Here is a 16,043-nt window from a genome sequence, read left to right on the forward strand (position 1 = left end):
GACTGGGGGGGCCATCGCACCTGTGGCACACCTGTGGCACCTGTGGCACACCTGGCACCTGCATGGGTGGGGGGGGCACCCATCGCACTTGTGGCATGTGGGATACACCCGGCACACCTGTGGCACGCCTGTGGCACACCTGTGGTACACCTTTGGCACCTGTGGCACACCTGGCACGTGCTGCATGGATTAGGGGGGCACCCATTGCACCAGTGGCACACCTGGCACCTGCATGGGTGGGGGGGGTGCCCATTGCACCTGTGGCACACGTGTGATACACCTGTGGCACGCCTGTGGCACACCTGTGGCACACCTGGCACCTGCTGCATGGATTGGGGGCCATTGCACCTGTGGCACACCTGTGGCACACCTGGCACCTGCATAGAATATGGGGGGGCACCCATTGCACCTGTGGCACACCTGTGACACCTGTGGCACACCTGTGGTGCACCTGGCACGTGCATGGCTGGGGGGCCATCGCACCTGTGGCACACCTGTGGCACACCTGGCACCTGCTGCATGGACTGGGGGGGTGCCCATTGCACCTGTGGCACACCTGTGGCACACCTGGCACTCCGTGCATGGATTTGGGGGGAACCCATCTCACCTGTGCCCATCACACCTGTACCTGTCACACCTGTACCTGTCACACCTGTGCCTGTCACACCTGTGCCTGTCACACCTGTTCTCACCTGTGCCCGTCTCACCCATCTCACCTGTGCCCATCACACCTGTGCCTGTCTCACCTGTACCTGGCACACCTGTGCCTGTCACACCTGTGCCCATCACTCCTGTGCCTGTCACACCTGTGCCCATCTCACCTGTACCACCTCTCACCTGTGCCCATCACACCTGGCATACCTATACCCATCACACCTGTACCCGTCTCACCTGTACCAATCTCACCGTTCTTACCTGTACCCATCACACCTGGTACATCTGTGCCCATCTCGGCACACCTGTACCTGGCACACCTGTACCCATCTCACCTGTTCTCACCTGTGCCTGTCTCACCTGTGCCCATCCCACCTGTTCTCACCTGTGCCCATCACACCTGTACCCGTCTCACCTGGCACACCTGTACCCATCACACCTGTGCCTGGCACACCTGTGCCCATTTCACCTGTTCTCACCTGTGCCCATCTCACCTGTGCTCACCTGTACCCATCACACCTGTGCCCATCTCACCTGTCACACCTGTGTCCATCTCACCTGTCACACCTGTGCCCGTCTCACCTGTTCACACCTGTACCCATCTCATCTGTGCCCATCTCACCTGTTCTCACCTGTACCCATCACACCTGTGCCTATCTCACCTGTACCCATCTCACCTGTTCTCACCTGTGCCGCTCTCACCTGTGCCCGTCACACCTGTACCCATCTCACCTGTACCATCTCACCTGCCCCACCCACTTTGGGGACGGGGGTGAGGGCGTGGCCTAGGGGGCGTGGCCTGGCGGGGCGTGGTCAGAGGTGGGCGTGGCTTAGCGGGGCGTGGCCGGGGCTGTCCCCTAACCCCTCCCCTCCCCCCTCCCCCCACAGGCTGACGGACTCCGCCGCCCCTCCCCCCTCCCCCTCCCCCACCAAGCCCCTCCCCCCCAGCCCCGCGCTGTTCCCCCATTGGCCGCCGCCCCCCCCAAAACCCGCGGTGGGCGTGGCCGGGGGCGGGGACCTGGAGCTCCGCCCCGCCCTGCGGCGCGCGCCCAGCCCGGCCCCGCCCCCCTCGGAGCGGCGCGGCAGCCCCGCCCCCCGCCCGGCCTCGCTGCCCACCTTACCTGCGGCGCACCTGTACGGGGCTTACCTGGAGCTGCGCGGCTTCCCCGAGCCCCCCGCCGCCCGCTCGCTGTCCCCGCCCCGCGCCGCCGCCCCCGGGAAGCCCTTCGGAGCCAAACCTTTGGCTTTTTGGAGCAAATTCGACGTGGCGGACTGGCTGGAGTCGCTGAACCTGGGCGAGCACCGCGCGCGCTTCCTGCACAACGAGATCGACGGCACGCACCTGCCCGCGCTGACCAAGGAGGACTACATCGACCTGGGCGTGACGCGCGTGGGGCACCGCATGAACATCGACCGCGCCCTGCGCCTCTTCCTCGAGAGGTGATGGAGCCGCGGGGCGCTCCGCGAGGGGCGGGCGGGGGGGCGGGGCAGGGGGGGAGGCGGCCAGGTGGGAGTGGGAATCACCCAGGTACCGAGGGGGGACCCCCAGGTGTGAAGGGGAGACCCGCAGGTACTGAGGGGGGACACCCAGGTGTGAAGGGGAGACCCCCAGGTGTGAAGGGGAGACCCCCAGGTGTGAGCGGGAGGCGGCCAGGTGTGAGCAGGAGGCACCCAGGTACCGAGGAGGGACCCCCAGGTGTGAGGGTGAGACCCCCAGGTGTGAAGGGGAGACCCCCAGGTGTGAGGGGGCAGCACCCAGGTACCGAGGAGGGACCCCCAGGTGTGAGGGTGAGACCCCCAGGTGTGAAGGGGAGACCCCCAGGTGTGAGGGGGCAGCACCCAGGTACCGATGAGGGTCCCCCAGGTGTGCAGGAGGGTCCCCCAGGTGTGAGGGTGACACCCCCAGGTGTGCGGGGGAGACCCTCGGGTGTGAGGGTGGCACCTCCAGGTACCGATGAGGGTCCCCCAGGTGTGAAGGAGAGACCCTCAGGTGTGAGGGTGACACCTCCAGGTACCAGGGAGGGAGCCCCAGGTGTGAGGGAGAGAGGGGGAGAGGGGGGAGGTGAGTGTGTACCGGGGTCCAGGTGTGCAACAGGATCTGAGTGTGCCAACGGATCTGGGCTTAAGACTGTGAAAGGATGCGAGTGTGCAACGGGATCCGAGTGTGCCATGGGATCTGAGTGTGTAACAGGATCCAGGTGTAAAACGGGATCCGAGTGTGCAACAGGATCCAGGTGTAAAACGGGCTCTGAGTGTAAAATGGGATCCGAGTGTGCAATGGGATCCAAGTGTGCAATGGGATCCAGGTGTAAAACGGGATCCGAGTGTGCAACAGGATCCGAGTGTGCAACAGGATCCAGGTGTAAAATGGGATCCGAGTGTGCAACAGGATCCGAGTGTGCAACAGGATCCGAGTGTGCAACAGGATCCAGGTGTAAAATGGGATCCGAGTGTGCAACAGGACCTGAGTGCGGCTCAGGATTCGAATGTGTAAGGGGATCCGGGTGTGCAACGGGATCTGAGTGTGCCACAGGATCTGGATTTATGAATGTACAAGGATCCGAGTGTGCAAGGGGATCTCAGTGTGCAATGGGATCCGAGTGTGTAACAGGATCGGAGTGTGTAAAGGGATCTGGGTGTGCGAAGGGAGGCGGGTGTGCAAGGGGATCTGGATATGGGGATGTAACAGGATCCGGGTGTGCAACGGGATCCGAGCGTGCAACGGGATCCGAGCGTGCAACGGGATCTCGGTATTCAAAGGGATCCGAGTGTGCAACAGGACCTGGACATGGGAATGTGATGGGATCCGGGTGTGCAACAAGATCCGCGTGTGCAACGGGATCTCAGTGTGCAGCACGGTCCAGGTGTGCAACGGGATCCGAGTGTGCAACGGGATCCGAGTGTGCAACGGGACCTGGACACGGGAATGTGATGGGATCCATGTGTGCAACGAGATCTGAGTGTGTAATGGGATCTGAGTGTGCAACGGGATCTCAGTGTGCAGCACAGTCCAGGTGTGCAACGGGATCCGAGTGTGCAACGGGATCCGAGTGTGCAACGGGATCCGAGTGTGCAACGGGACCTGGACATGGGACTGTGATGGGATCCAGGTGTGCAACGGGGTCCAGGTGTGTAATGGGATCCGAGTGTGCAACGGGATCTCGGTGTGCAAGAGGACCTGAGTGTGCAAGGGGCCCGGGGCGTGCGGGGGGGCCGGGGCGCGCGTGCAAGGGCGGGCGTGCGGCGGGCGCTGAGTGTGCAACGGGACGTGGACAGCGGGCGCCGGGACGTGGACGTGGGCATCCGCTGGGACGCGAGCGTGCAACGGGAGCTGAGTGTGCAACAGGAGATGGACATGGGAGCCCGGCGGGATCTGAGCGTGCCCCGGGAGCTGAGCGTGCAACGGAAGCTGAGCGTGCAACGGGAGCTGGAGGCACAGCGGCGGCTGAGCGTGCAACAGGAGCTGAGCGTGCAACGGGAGGTGGAGATCCAGAGGAAGCTGAGCGTGCAACAGGAGCTGGGCGTGCAACGGCAGCTGGAGCTGGGCGTGCAATGGGAGCCGGGCGTGCAACGGGAGCCGGGCGCGGAGTGGGAGGCGAGTGTGCAACGGGAGGTGGAGCTGAGCGTGCAAGCGGCTCCGAGCGTGCGGTGGGACGTGGAAATGGGCGTGCAACAGGAGCCGGGCGTGCAAGGACACGTGGGCGTGCAACAGGAGCCACACGCGCCGCAGGACATGGACACGAGCGTGCAATGGGAGCCGGGCGTGCAAGGGGAGCTGCTGAGCGTGCAACAGGCCGTGGACACGGGCGTGCAACCGAGCATGATTGTGCAAGAGGCGATGATTGTGCAACGAGACGTGAATGTGCCGCCGGAGCTGGGCGTGCAAGAGGCGCCGAGTGTGCAACGGGATCCGCAGCCGGGCGTGCAAGAGCCCCTGAGCGTGCAAGGGGACGCGGGAGTGTGAGCGGGCATGCAAAGGGGGGGGTGGGTCCCCCCTCCGAGCCTCGCACGCGCGTGTGGGGGTGAGGGCGGCCCTGCGCACACGCGTGTGCAAGGCTCACACACACACAGGTGCCACTCCCATGTGTCCCTTGCACACTCGCACTTGTGTCACGCGCTCACACGCACTCCTTGCACACGTGCGGCCCCTCTTGCACACTCACTCAGCTGTTCTTTGCACACTCACGTGCCTCACCTCGCTCCCCCCTCCCTCCCTTGCACACTCACGTGTCACACAGTCAGCCCCTTGCACACTCACAGCCGCCCGGCCCCGTCCTTTGCGCACTCGTGTGTCACACACATAACTCCCTTTGCACACACGCGTGTCACGTGCTCACCCCTTCCCTTGCACACGTGCTGACACGCCCCTTGCACACTCACCCACCACCTCTGCACACTCACAGGTCACCCCCAATCCATCCCTGGCACACTCAACCCCCTCACCCACTCCTCTTGCACACTCACAGCTCACCCTCACCCTGTCTCTTGCACACTCAACGCACTTACCCACCACCCTTGCACACTCACAGCCCCCCTTGCACACCCACTGACGCCCTCGCACACTCGTGGGCCCTTCACCCACTCCTCTTGCACACTCACAGCTCACCCCAGCCCTGTCCCTTGCACACGCACTCACACCCCCTTGCACACGCACTCACACCCCCTTGCACACGCACTCACATGCCCCTTGCACACTCACTGCCTCGCACCTTGCACACTCACCATTCCCCCCTTGCACACTCACCATTCCCCCCCTTGCACACCCACTCACACCCCCTTGCACACTCACCCCCGCCCTCCCCCCGCCCCCTCTCACACTCGCCCGCCCCTCCCCCCCCCTTGCACACGCGCGTGCCCCGCCCGTGCCCCGCATGCTCACGGGCCCCTCCCCCACTCTCAAAGGGCTCTCTCAGGGTCGTCGCCCCTCCCCCACCCCCCCCCCAAAAACAAAGGCAACGACCCCCGACTCGAATGTCTTCCAGCGCCCCTCCCCCACCCCGCCCCTCCCCCAAAATCCCGGGTGGGGGAGGGGCGCGCCGCCCCCCCCCAAATTCACTGTGACCCGCCCCCCCCATGAAGGGGGAGGGGAGGGGGAGGGGCGATGTCCCCGCCCCTCCCCCACCCCCGCAAGCCCCGCCCCCTCCCCGCAGCGCCCCTCCCCCACCCATCGAGGATCCCCCTCCCCCACCCCCCTCGGTGCCCCTCCCCCACCGCCCCTCCCCCCAGCGCTGCCGAGCTGCCCCTCCCCCACCCCGCGCCCCTCCCCCCCCGCGCAGCGGCTCGGGTGTAATTACGGGATAATTAATTCAGTAATTAATTAATGAATTCATTAATTAACGAACCAATGGCGCCTCCCGGAGTTTTCTTTGGGGGAGGGGCGGGGGAAGGGACTGAGTGTGCAAGGGGGGGTGGGCGTGGCCAGGTGGGCGTGCAAGGGGCGGGGGATGACCCCCATGGACCCCCCGGACCCCCCAAATTCGTCCCTAAATCCCCCCAAGTTCCCCCATAGACCCCCCCCCAATTCTACCCCATAGATGCCCCCAGGGACCCCCCGTAGACCCCAAATAATTCCCCCAGAATCTCCCCAGGGACCCCCAAATCATTCCCTTAGAGACCCCCTAAACCCCCCTATAAATTCCCCATAAATACCCCAAAATTGCCCCATAAATCCCTCCAATATTCTCCCCATAAATCCCCCATAGCCCCCCAATAATGCCCCAAAATCCCCCCATAAATCCCACATAGCCCCCTATAAATCCCCCCCAAACCCGCCCATAAGTCCCCCAAAACCTCCCCATAAATCCCCCAAAATTATCCCATAAATCCCCCCGAAATCCCCCAAATAATCCCCCCCATAAATCCCCCATAGCCCCCCAATAATGCCCCAAAATCCCCCATAAATCCCCAGAGCACCCCAATAATTCCCCCCATAGCTCTCCAGTAATTCCCCCATAAATCCCCCATAAACTCCAAAATTTCCCCATAAATACCCCAAAATTCCCCCATAAATCTCCCATAGCCCCACAATACTCCCACCCCATAAACCCCCCATAGGTCCCCAAAAATCTTCCCAAAATCCCCCCTAAATCCCCCAATAAATCCCCCATAAATCCCCTAAAATTCCCCCATAAATCCCTTATAGCCCTCCAATAATCCCCCCAAAAATCCCCTCGTAAACGCCCCCATAAATCCCCCAAAATTCTCCCCTAAATCCCCCATAGTCCCCCAGTAATCCCCCCATAAACCCCCCATAGTCCCCTAAAAATTCCCCCAGAATCCCCCCAACAATCCCCACAAAATCTCCGCAAAATCCCCCCACAAATGCCCCATAGCTCCCCAAAACCCCCTCAAAATCCCCCCAAAATCCCCCAATAAATCCCCCATAAATCCCCCAAAATTCCCCCATAAATCTCCCATAGCCCCCCAATAATCCCTCCATTAACCCCCCATGGCCCCCTAAAAATTCCCCCAAAATCCCCCCAATAATCCCCCCATAAACCCCTCATAAATCCCCAAGAATCCCTCCAAAACCCCCCATAAATCCCCCATAAACCCCCCATAAATCCCCCATAAACCCCCCATAAATCCCCTATAGCCCCCCAATAATGCCCCAAAATCCCCCATAAATCCCCCTGAGCACCCCAATAATTCCCCCCATAGCTCTCCAGTAATTCCCCCATAAATCCCCCAAAATTCCCCCATAAATCTCCCATAGCTCCACAATACTCCCACCCCATAAACCCCCCACAGCTCCCCAAAAATCCTCCCAAAATCCCCCCAAACCCCCCGCATAAATCCCCCATAAATCCCCCAAAATTCCCCCATAAATCCCCCATAGCCCCCCAATAATCCCACCCCATAAATCCCCCATAGCTCCCCAAAAATCCCCTCAAAATCCCCCCATAAACCCCTATTAAATCCCCAATAAACCCCCAATAATCCCCCCAAAATCCCCCCAAAACCCCCCCAAAATCCCTCCGCCCCTCCCCCGCTCCCACCGGGCGGAGACGAAGCGTCTCGGCTCCGTTCGGCTCCGTTCGGCTCCGTTCGGCTCCGTTCGGCTCCGTTCGGACCGGTTCGGCTCCGTTCGGGCCGGTTCGGCTCCGTTCGGCTCCGTTCGGCTCCGTTCGGCTCCGTTCGGCTCCGTTCGGGCCGGTTCGGCTCCGTTCGGGCCGGTTCGGGCCGGTTCGGCTCCGTTCGGCTCCGTTCGGGCCGGTTCGGCTCCGTTCGGCTCCGTTCGGCTCCGTTCGGCTCCGTTCGGCTCCGTTCGGCTCCGTTCGGGCCCGTTCGGCTCCGTTCGGCTCCGTTCGGGCCGGTTCGGCTCCGTTCGGCTCCGTTCGGCTCCGTTCGGCTCCGTTCGGCTCCGTTCGGGCCGGTTCGGCTCCGTTCGGCTGCGTTCGGCTCCGTTCGGGCCGGTTCGGCTCCGTTCGGCTCCGTTCGGCTCCGTTCGGCTCCGTTCGGCTCCGTTCGGCTCCGCTCGGCTCCGTTCGGCTCCGTTCGGCTCCGTTCGGGCCGGTTCGGCTCCGTTCGGCTCCGTTCGGCTCCGTTCGGCTCCGTTCGGCTCCGTTCGGGCCGGTTCGGCTCCGTTCGGCTCCGTTCGGCTCCGCTCGGCTCCGTTCGGCTCCGTTCGGCTCCGTTCGGCTCCGTTCGGCTCCGTTCGGGCCGGTTCGGCTCCGTTCGGGCCGGTTCGGCTCCGTTCGGCTCCGTTCGGCTCCGCTCGGCTCCGTTCGGCTCCGTTCGGGCCGGTTCGGCTCCGTTCGGCTCCGTTCGGCTCCGTTCGGCCCCGGCAGGTGAGCGGGGCCCGGCCGGAGGGACCGCGGGGTCCGGGGGGGGCGGGGGGAGAATTTGGGGGCGATTTTGGGGGGTCGGGGGGGGGCGGCAGGTGATGGGGGGCAGGTGGGTGGGGGGGCAGGTGTGGGGGGGAGGTATTTGGGGCCGGTTTGGGGGTTCAGGTGTGTGGGGCAGGTTTGGGGGTGCAGGTATTGGGGTTCAGGTGTGGGGCAGGTGATGGAGCAGATTTGGGGGTTCAGGTGTGTGGGGCAGGTGATGGGAAGCAGATTTGGGGTGCAGGTATTGGGGTTCAGGTGTATGGGGCAGGTGATGGGGGCCGGTTTTGGGGGTTCAGGTGTATGGGGCAGATGTTGGGGTGCAGGTATTGGGGTTCAGGTGTGTGGGGTGATTTTGGGTCAGGGATTTTAGGGGTTCAGGTGTGGGGGCAGATTTGGGGGTGATTTTGGGGGTTCAGGTGTGGGGGTTCAGGTGTGGGGGTGGTTTTAGGGTGGGGATTTTGGGGGTTCAGGTGTGTGTGGGGCAGGTGATGGAGAGCAGATTTGGGGGTGCAGGTATTGGGGTTCAGGTGTGGGAGGGAGGTTTGGGGCCGGTTTTGGGGGTTCAGGTGTGTGGGGGGCAGATTTGGGGGTTCAGGTGTGTGTGGGGCAGGTGATGGGGCAGATTTGGGGGTTCAGGTGTGTGGGGTGATTTTGGGGTGGGGATTTTGGGTGTTCAGGTGGGTGGGGGCAGGTATTGGGGAGCAGATTTGGGGGTTCAGGTGTGGGGGGGGCAGGTGATGGGGGCGGTTTTGGGGTGCAGGTATTGGGGTTCAGGTGTGTGGGATGATTTTGGGGTCGGTTTTGGGGGTTCAGGTGTGTGGGGCAGGTGATGGAGCAGATTTGGGGGTGCAGGTGTGGGGGGCAGGTGTGTGGGGAGCAGATCTGGGGGTGCAGGTATTTGGGGTTCAGGTGTGTGGGGTGATTTTGGGGTGGGGATTTTGGGGGTTCAGGTGTGGGGGGGGGAGGTTTGGGGCCGGTTTTTGGGGTTCAGGTGTGTGGGGCAGGTGATGGAGAGCAGATTTGGGGGTTCAGGTATTGGGGTTCAGGTGTGGGAGGGCGGTTTGGGGCCGGTTTTGGGGCTTCAGGTGTGTGGGGCAGGTTTGGGGGTGCAGGTATTGGGGTTCAGGTGTGTGGGGCAGGTGATGGGGGGCAGTTTTGGGGTGCAGGTATTGGGGTTCAGGTGTATGGGGGAGGTATTTGGGGCTGGTTTTGGGGGTTCAGGTGTGGGGGGCAGATGATGGGGGCAGATTTTGGGGTGCAGGTGTGGGGGGCAGGTGTATGGGGGGCGGTTTTGGGGTGCAGGTTTTGGGGTTCAGGTGTGTGGGGCAGGTGTGGGGGGGGGACAGGTGTGGGAGGGAGGTTTGGGGTGATTTTTGGGGTGCAGGTGTGTGGGGCAGGTGATGAAGCAGATTTGGGGGTTCAGGTGTGGGGTGCAGGTGTTGGGGGCAGATTTGGGGTGCAGGTATCGGGGTTCAGGTGAGTGGGGTGATTTTGGGGTGGGGATTTTAGGGGTTCAGGTGTGGGGGGCAGGTGTTGGGGTTCAGGTGTGGGGGGCAGGTGTTGGGGTGATTTTGGGGGTGCAGGTGTGGGGGACACCTGCTGAGGAGCAGATTTGGGGGTTCAGGTGTGTGGGGGAGGTGTTGGGGAGCGGTTTTGGGGTGCAGGTGTTGGGGGCAGATTTGGGGTGCAGGTGTTGGGGTTCAGGTGTGTGGGGTGATTTTGGGGTGGGGATTTTGGGGGTTCAGGTGTGTGGGGGAGGTATTTGGGGCCGGTTTTGGGGGTTCAGGTGTGGGGGGCAGGTTATGGAGAGCAGATCTGGGGGTGCAGGTATTGGGGTTCAGGTGTGAGGGGTGATTTTGGGGTGGGGATTTTGGGGGACAGGTGTGGGGGGGCAGATTTGGGGGTGATTTTGGGGGTACAGGTGTATGGGGGCAGGTGATAGAGCAGATTTGGGGGTTCAGGTGTGGGGGGCAGGTTTGGGGTCGGTTTTGGGGGTGCAGGTGCATGGGGCAGGTGATGGAGCAGATTTGGGGTGCAGGTATTGGGGTTCAGGTGAGTGTGGGGCAGATGTTGGGGTGATTTTGGGGGTGCAGGTGTGTGGGGGCAGGTATTGGGGGGCGGTTTTGGGGTGCAGGTATTGGGGGTGCAGGTGCATGGGGCAGGTGATGGAGAGCAGATTTGGGGTTCAGGTGTGTGGGGGGGCAGGTGTTGGGGTGATTTTGGGGGTTCAGGTGTGTGGGGGGGCAGGTGTTGGGGTGATTTTGGGGGTTCAGGTGCATGGGGCAGGTGATGGGGAGCGGTTTTGGGGTGCAGGTATTGGGGTTCAGGTGTGTGGGGCAGGTGATGGGGGCCAGTTTGGGGGTGCAGGTGTTGGGGTTCAGGTGTGGGAGGGACGTTTGGGGTGATTTTGGGGGGTTCAGGTGAGTGTGGGGCAGGTGTTGGGGTGATTTTGGGGGTTCAGGTGTGTGGGGCAGGTGATGGAGAGCAGATTTGGGGTGCAGGTATTGGGGTTCAGGGGTGTGGGGGAGGTATTTGGGGCAGGTTTGGGGGTGCAGGTATTGGGGTTCAGGTGTGTGGGGTGATTTTGGGGTGGGGATTTTGGGGGTTCAGGTGTGTGGGAGGGAGGTTTGGGGTGATTTTTGGGGTTCAGGTGCATGGGGCAGGTATTGGGGAGCAGTTTTGGGGTGCAGATTTGGGGGTTCAGGTGTGTGGGGCAGATGTTGGGGTGCAGATTTGGGGGTGCAGGTATTGGGGTTCAGGTGTGTGGGGTAATTTTGGGGCCGGTTTTGGGGGTTCAGGTGTGGGGGGCAGGTGATGGGGAGCGGTTTTGGGGTGCAGGTATGGGGGTTCAGGTGTGTGGGGTAATTTTGGGGTGGGGATTTTGGGGTTCAGGTGCGTGGGGCAGGTGATGGGGGGCGGTTTTGGGGTGCAGGTATTGGGGTTCAGGTGTATGGGGCAGGTGATGGGGAGCAGATTTGGGGTGCAGGCATTGGGGTTCAGGTGTGGGAGGAAGGTTTGGGGTGATTTTGGGGGTTCAGGTGTGGGGGGCAGGTGATGGAGCAGATCTGGGGGTGCAGGTGTGTGGGGCAGGTGTTGGGGTTCAGGTGTGGGAGGGAGGTTTGGGGCCGGTTTTGGGGGTTCAGGTGTGTGGGGCAGGTGATGGAGCAGATTTGGGGTGCAGGTATTTGGGGTGCAGGATGTGTGGGGTGATTTTGGGGTGGGGATTTTAGGGGTTCAGGTGTGTGGGGCAGGTGTTGGGGTGATTTTGGGGGTGCAGGTGTGGGGGACACCTGCTGAGGAGCAGATTTGGGGGTTCAGGTGTGTGTGGGAGTTGTTGGGGAGCAGATTTGGGGGTTCAGGTGTGGGGGTTCAGGTGTGGGAGGGAGGTTTGGGGTGATTTTTGGGGTTCAGGTGCATGGGGCAGGTATTGGGGAGCAGTTTTGGGGTGCAGGTATTGGGGTTCAGGTGTGTGGGGGAGGTATTTGGGGCCGGTTTTGGGGGTTCAGGTGTGTGGGGCAGGTGATGGGGAACAGATTTGGGGTGCAGGTATTGGGGTTCAGGTGTCTGGGATGATTTTGGGGTGGGGATTTTAGGGGTTCAGGTGTGTGGGGTGCAGGTGTGTGGGTGATTTGGGGGTTCAGGTGTGTGGGGCAGGTGATGAGAGCCGATTTGGGGTGCAGGTATTGGGGTGCAGGTATTGGGGTTCAGGTGTGGGGGGTGATTTTGGGGTGCAGATATTGGGGTTCAGGTGTGTGGGGCAGGTGATGGGGGCAAATTTGGGGGTTCAGGTGTGGGGCAGGTGATGGAGCAGATTTGGGGGTTCAGGTGTCGGGCAGGTGATGGAGCAGATTTGGGGGTTCAGGTGTTGGGGGGCGGTTTTGGGGTGCAGGTATTGGGGTTCAGGTGTGTGGGATGATTTTGGGGTGGGGATTTTGGGGGTTCAGGTGTGGGGGGCAGGTGATGGGGATCAGATTTGGGGTGCAGGTTTTGAGGTTCAGGTGAATGTGGGGCAGGTGTTGGGGTGATTTTGGGGGTTCAGGTGTGTGGGGCAGGTGATGGAGAGCAGTTTGGTGGTTCAGGTATTGGGGTTCAGGTGTGGGAGGGATGTTTGGGGTGATTTTGGGCGTTCAGGTGCGTGGGGCAGGTGATGGAGCAGATTTGGGGGTTCAGGTGTGTGGGGCAGGTGAGGGAGAGCGGTTTTGGGGTGCAGATATTGGGGGTTCAGGTGTGTGGGGTGATTTTGGGGTCGGTTTTGGGGGTTCAGGTGTGTGGGGGAGGTGATGGGGTGATTTTGGGGGTTCAGGTGTGGGGGGCAGGTATTTGGGGCCGGTTTGGGGGTTCAGGTGTGTGGGGCAGGTGATGGGGAGCGGTTTTGGGGTGCAGATATTGGGGTGCAGGTGTGGGAGGGAGGTTTGGGGTGATTTTGGGGGTTCAGGTGTGGGGCAGGTGATGTAGAGCAGATTTGGGGTTCAGGTGTGTGGGGTGATTTTGGGGTGGGGATTTTGGGGGTTCAGGTGTGGGGGGCAGGTGATGGGGGCGGTTTTGGGGTGCAGGTATTGGGGTTCAGGTGTTTCGGGGAGGTATTTGGGGTCGGTTTTGGGGGTTCAGGTGTGGGGGCAGATTTGGGGTTCAGGTGTGAGGGGTGATTTTGGGGGGGCTGATTTTGGGGTTCAGGTGTGCAGGGCTGATTTTGGGGTTCAGGTGTGTGGGGCGATTTTGGGGTTCAGGTATTTGAGGTTCAGGTGTGTGGGGCTGATTTTGGGGGGGCGGATTTTGGGGTGCAGGTGTGGGGAGATTTTGGGAGGGAATTTTGGGGTTCAGGTGGGTGGGGCTGTTTTGGGGGTCACATTTGGGGTCACTTTGGGGTCACTTTAGGGTCAGTTTGGGGTCACTTTTGGGGTCACATTTGGGGTCACTTTGGGGTCACTTTTGGGATCACTTTAGGGTCACTTTGGGGTCACTTTTGGGGGTCTGGGGTCAGTTTGGGGTCACATTTGGGGGTCACATTTGGGGGTCACTTTGGGGTCACTTTTGGGTCACTTTTGGGTCACTTTTGGGGTCACTTTGAGGTCACTTTGGGGTCACTTTTGGGGTCACTTTGGGGTCACTTTTGGGGTCACTTTTGGGGTCACTTTGGGGTCACTTTTGGAGTCACATTTGGGGTCACTTTTGGGGTCACTTTGGGGTCACTTTTGGGGTCACTTTTGGGGTCACTTTGGGGTCACTTTTGGAGTCACATTTGGGGTCACTTTTGGGGTCACTTTTGGGATTCACATTTGGGGCCACTTTTGGGGGTCACATTTGGGGTCAGTTTGGGGTCACTTGGGGGTCACTTTGGGGGTGCCCCCCCGTTTCTGTCCCCCCACAGGTGACGCGAGGGGCCCCCCCGGCCCCGCCCCCCATGGCCCGGCCCCGCCCCCCCTTCCCCCCCCCGGGCCCCTCTGAGCCCCCCCAAAGTCGGGAGACCCCAAAGGTGAGAGGGGCGGGGCCTAAGGGGGCGGGGCTTGAAGGGGCGGGGCTTAAAGGGGCGGGGTTTAAATGGGTGGAGCTAAAAGGGGCAGGGCTAAAAGGGGCGGGGCCTAAATGGGTGTGGCTTTAAGGGGCGGGGCTAAATGGGCGGGGTTTTAAGGGGGAGGGGCTAAAATGGGTGGGGCTGTGCCAGGTGTGCCCAGGTGTGCTCAGGTGTGCCCAGGTGTGCCCAGCGCCATTTTTTTTGCCCCAGCTTTGTCTTAGGCCCACGAGGAGAATTTTCCCCACATTTTTCTCACGTTTTGCCCATTTTCCCGTGATTTTATCCCATTTCTTCGCCCGTATCTGTGGATCATAGCCAGGATGGTCTCCCCATGTTTTTTTCACAATTTTCCCCCCCATTTTCCACATTTTTTTCCATATTTTCCCCCTATTTTCTACTCAATTTTTCCTCATTTCCCCCCATTTTCTTCCATTTTTTCTTCATTTTCCCCATTTTTCACCATTTCCTCCCATTTTCCCCATTTTATCCCCATTTCCCCCCTTTTTTCTCCATTTTGACAGATTTTCCTCATTTTCCCCCATTTTCTCCATTTCCCCGACTTTTCCCCATTTTTTCTCATTTTTTCTTCATTCTTCCCATTTTTCACAATTTTCCCCATTTTATCCCCATTTCCCCCATTTTTTCTTCTTTTTTTCCAAAGTTTTCTCGGTGTCCCCCATTTTCCCCATTTTTCACCATTTCCCCCATTTTTTCCCTATTTTATCCCTATTTCCCCCATTTTTCCTCCATTTCCCCCAATTTTTTTCCATTTTTTCATTTTCCCTCAATTTTCCCCACAGTTTTCCCCATTTTTCCTCATTTCCCCCCATTTTCCACCATTTCCCCCCATTTTTCCCCTATTTGTCGCCATTTTCCCCATTTTTCCTCATTTTTCCAAATTTTTCTCATTTTCCCCCATTTCCCCCCATTTTCCTTCATTTCCCCCATTTTTTCCACTTTTTTCCCTCAATTTTATTCCCATTTTCCCCATTTTTATCCTTTTTTCCCTCAATTTTTCCACATTTCCCCCATTTTTTCCCTATTCCCCCCCCCATTTTTCCACCACTCCCAGAAATCCCCAAATCTAATTTTTTTTTCTCATTTTTTCCCATTTCTCCCCCATTTTCCCCCATTTTACACCACATCTGATGACTACGAGGATGACATTTTCCCCATATTTTATCCGTATTTCCCCCAAATTTCCCCATTTTTTCCCCATACCCAGAAATACCAAAAATCTCATTTTCCCCCCGTTTTTTCCCAATTTCTCGTGTTTTATCCCCATTTTTAGGTCATATCCAGGGACTACGAGGAGGACGTTTCCACCCTGTGTTTTTATCCACATTTTATCCATATTTTATCCATATTTTCCCCAGATTTTGCCATTTTCCCCCCCATTTTTTCTCGATTTCCAGAAATCCCAAAAATCTCAATTTTCCTCATTTTTTCCCAAATTTTCCTATTTTTTCCCCATTTTTCCCCCATTTTAGGCCACATCTGATGATCACGAGCAGGACATTTTCACAATTTTTTCCCCATATTTTATCCATATTTCCCCCAAATTTCCTCATTTTTCCCCCACACCCAGAAGCCCCAAAAATCTCATTTTCCCCCATTTTTTCCCAATATCTCGTGTTTTTTCCCCATTTTCAGGCCATGTCTGGGGACTACGAGGAGGACGTTTCCCCCATATTTTTTCCCATATTTATCCATATTTTATCCATATTTTCCCCAAATTTTGCCATTTTTCACCCCATTTTTTCACCGCTTCCAGAAATCCCAATAATCTCATTTTTCCCATATTTTTTCCCAATTTCCCATGGTTTATTCCCATTTTTAGGCCATGTCCAGGGACTACAAGGGGGATGTTTCCACCCTGTGTTTTTATCCACATTTTATCCATATTTTATCAGTATTTTCCCCAAATTTCCCCCAAATTTCCCCATTTTTTCTCCACACCCAGAAACCCCCAAAAATCTCATTTTCCCCCCATTTTTTCCTAATTTCTGGTGTTTTTTCCCCATTCCCAGGCCATGTCTGGGGACTAC

The 16,043-nt window shown here is 59.2% G+C and overlaps 2 protein-coding genes across 2 annotated transcripts in view; both read left to right on the forward strand.

Annotated features, from left to right (window-relative positions):
* Positions 1–2,098, forward strand: part of SHANK1 (SH3 and multiple ankyrin repeat domains 1) — a 74,432-nt gene extending 72,334 nt beyond the window's left edge. Inside the window, exon 26 of the mRNA XM_072921452.1 lies at positions 1,543–2,098. Coding sequence (XP_072777553.1) covers positions 1,543–2,098 — 556 coding nt within the window. The remainder of the gene's footprint in view (positions 1–1,542) is intronic.
* A 973-nt stretch (positions 2,099–3,071) lies between these two features.
* LOC121468803 (uncharacterized) lies at positions 3,072–5,211 on the forward strand. The gene is made up of 2 exons (XM_072921398.1): positions 3,072–5,057; positions 5,121–5,211. Exon 1 carries the CDS (start codon positions 4,004–4,006, stop codon positions 4,616–4,618), a length of 615 nt encoding a protein of 204 aa, XP_072777499.1. The 5' UTR covers positions 3,072–4,003; the 3' UTR covers positions 4,619–5,057; positions 5,121–5,211.
* The last annotated feature ends 10,832 nt before the right edge of the window (positions 5,212–16,043 follow it).

Source organism: Taeniopygia guttata, chromosome 37, assembly GCF_048771995.1.
Source record: "Taeniopygia guttata chromosome 37, bTaeGut7.mat, whole genome shotgun sequence".
In the NCBI taxonomy this organism is placed as follows: domain Eukaryota; kingdom Metazoa; phylum Chordata; class Aves; order Passeriformes; family Estrildidae; genus Taeniopygia; species Taeniopygia guttata.

Excerpts from the sequence above, each read along its gene's own strand:
- LOC121468803 (XM_072921398.1), top strand. The coding sequence starts at position 4,004 with ATGGACATGGGAGCCCGGCGGGATCTGAGCGTGCCCCGGGAGCTGAGC.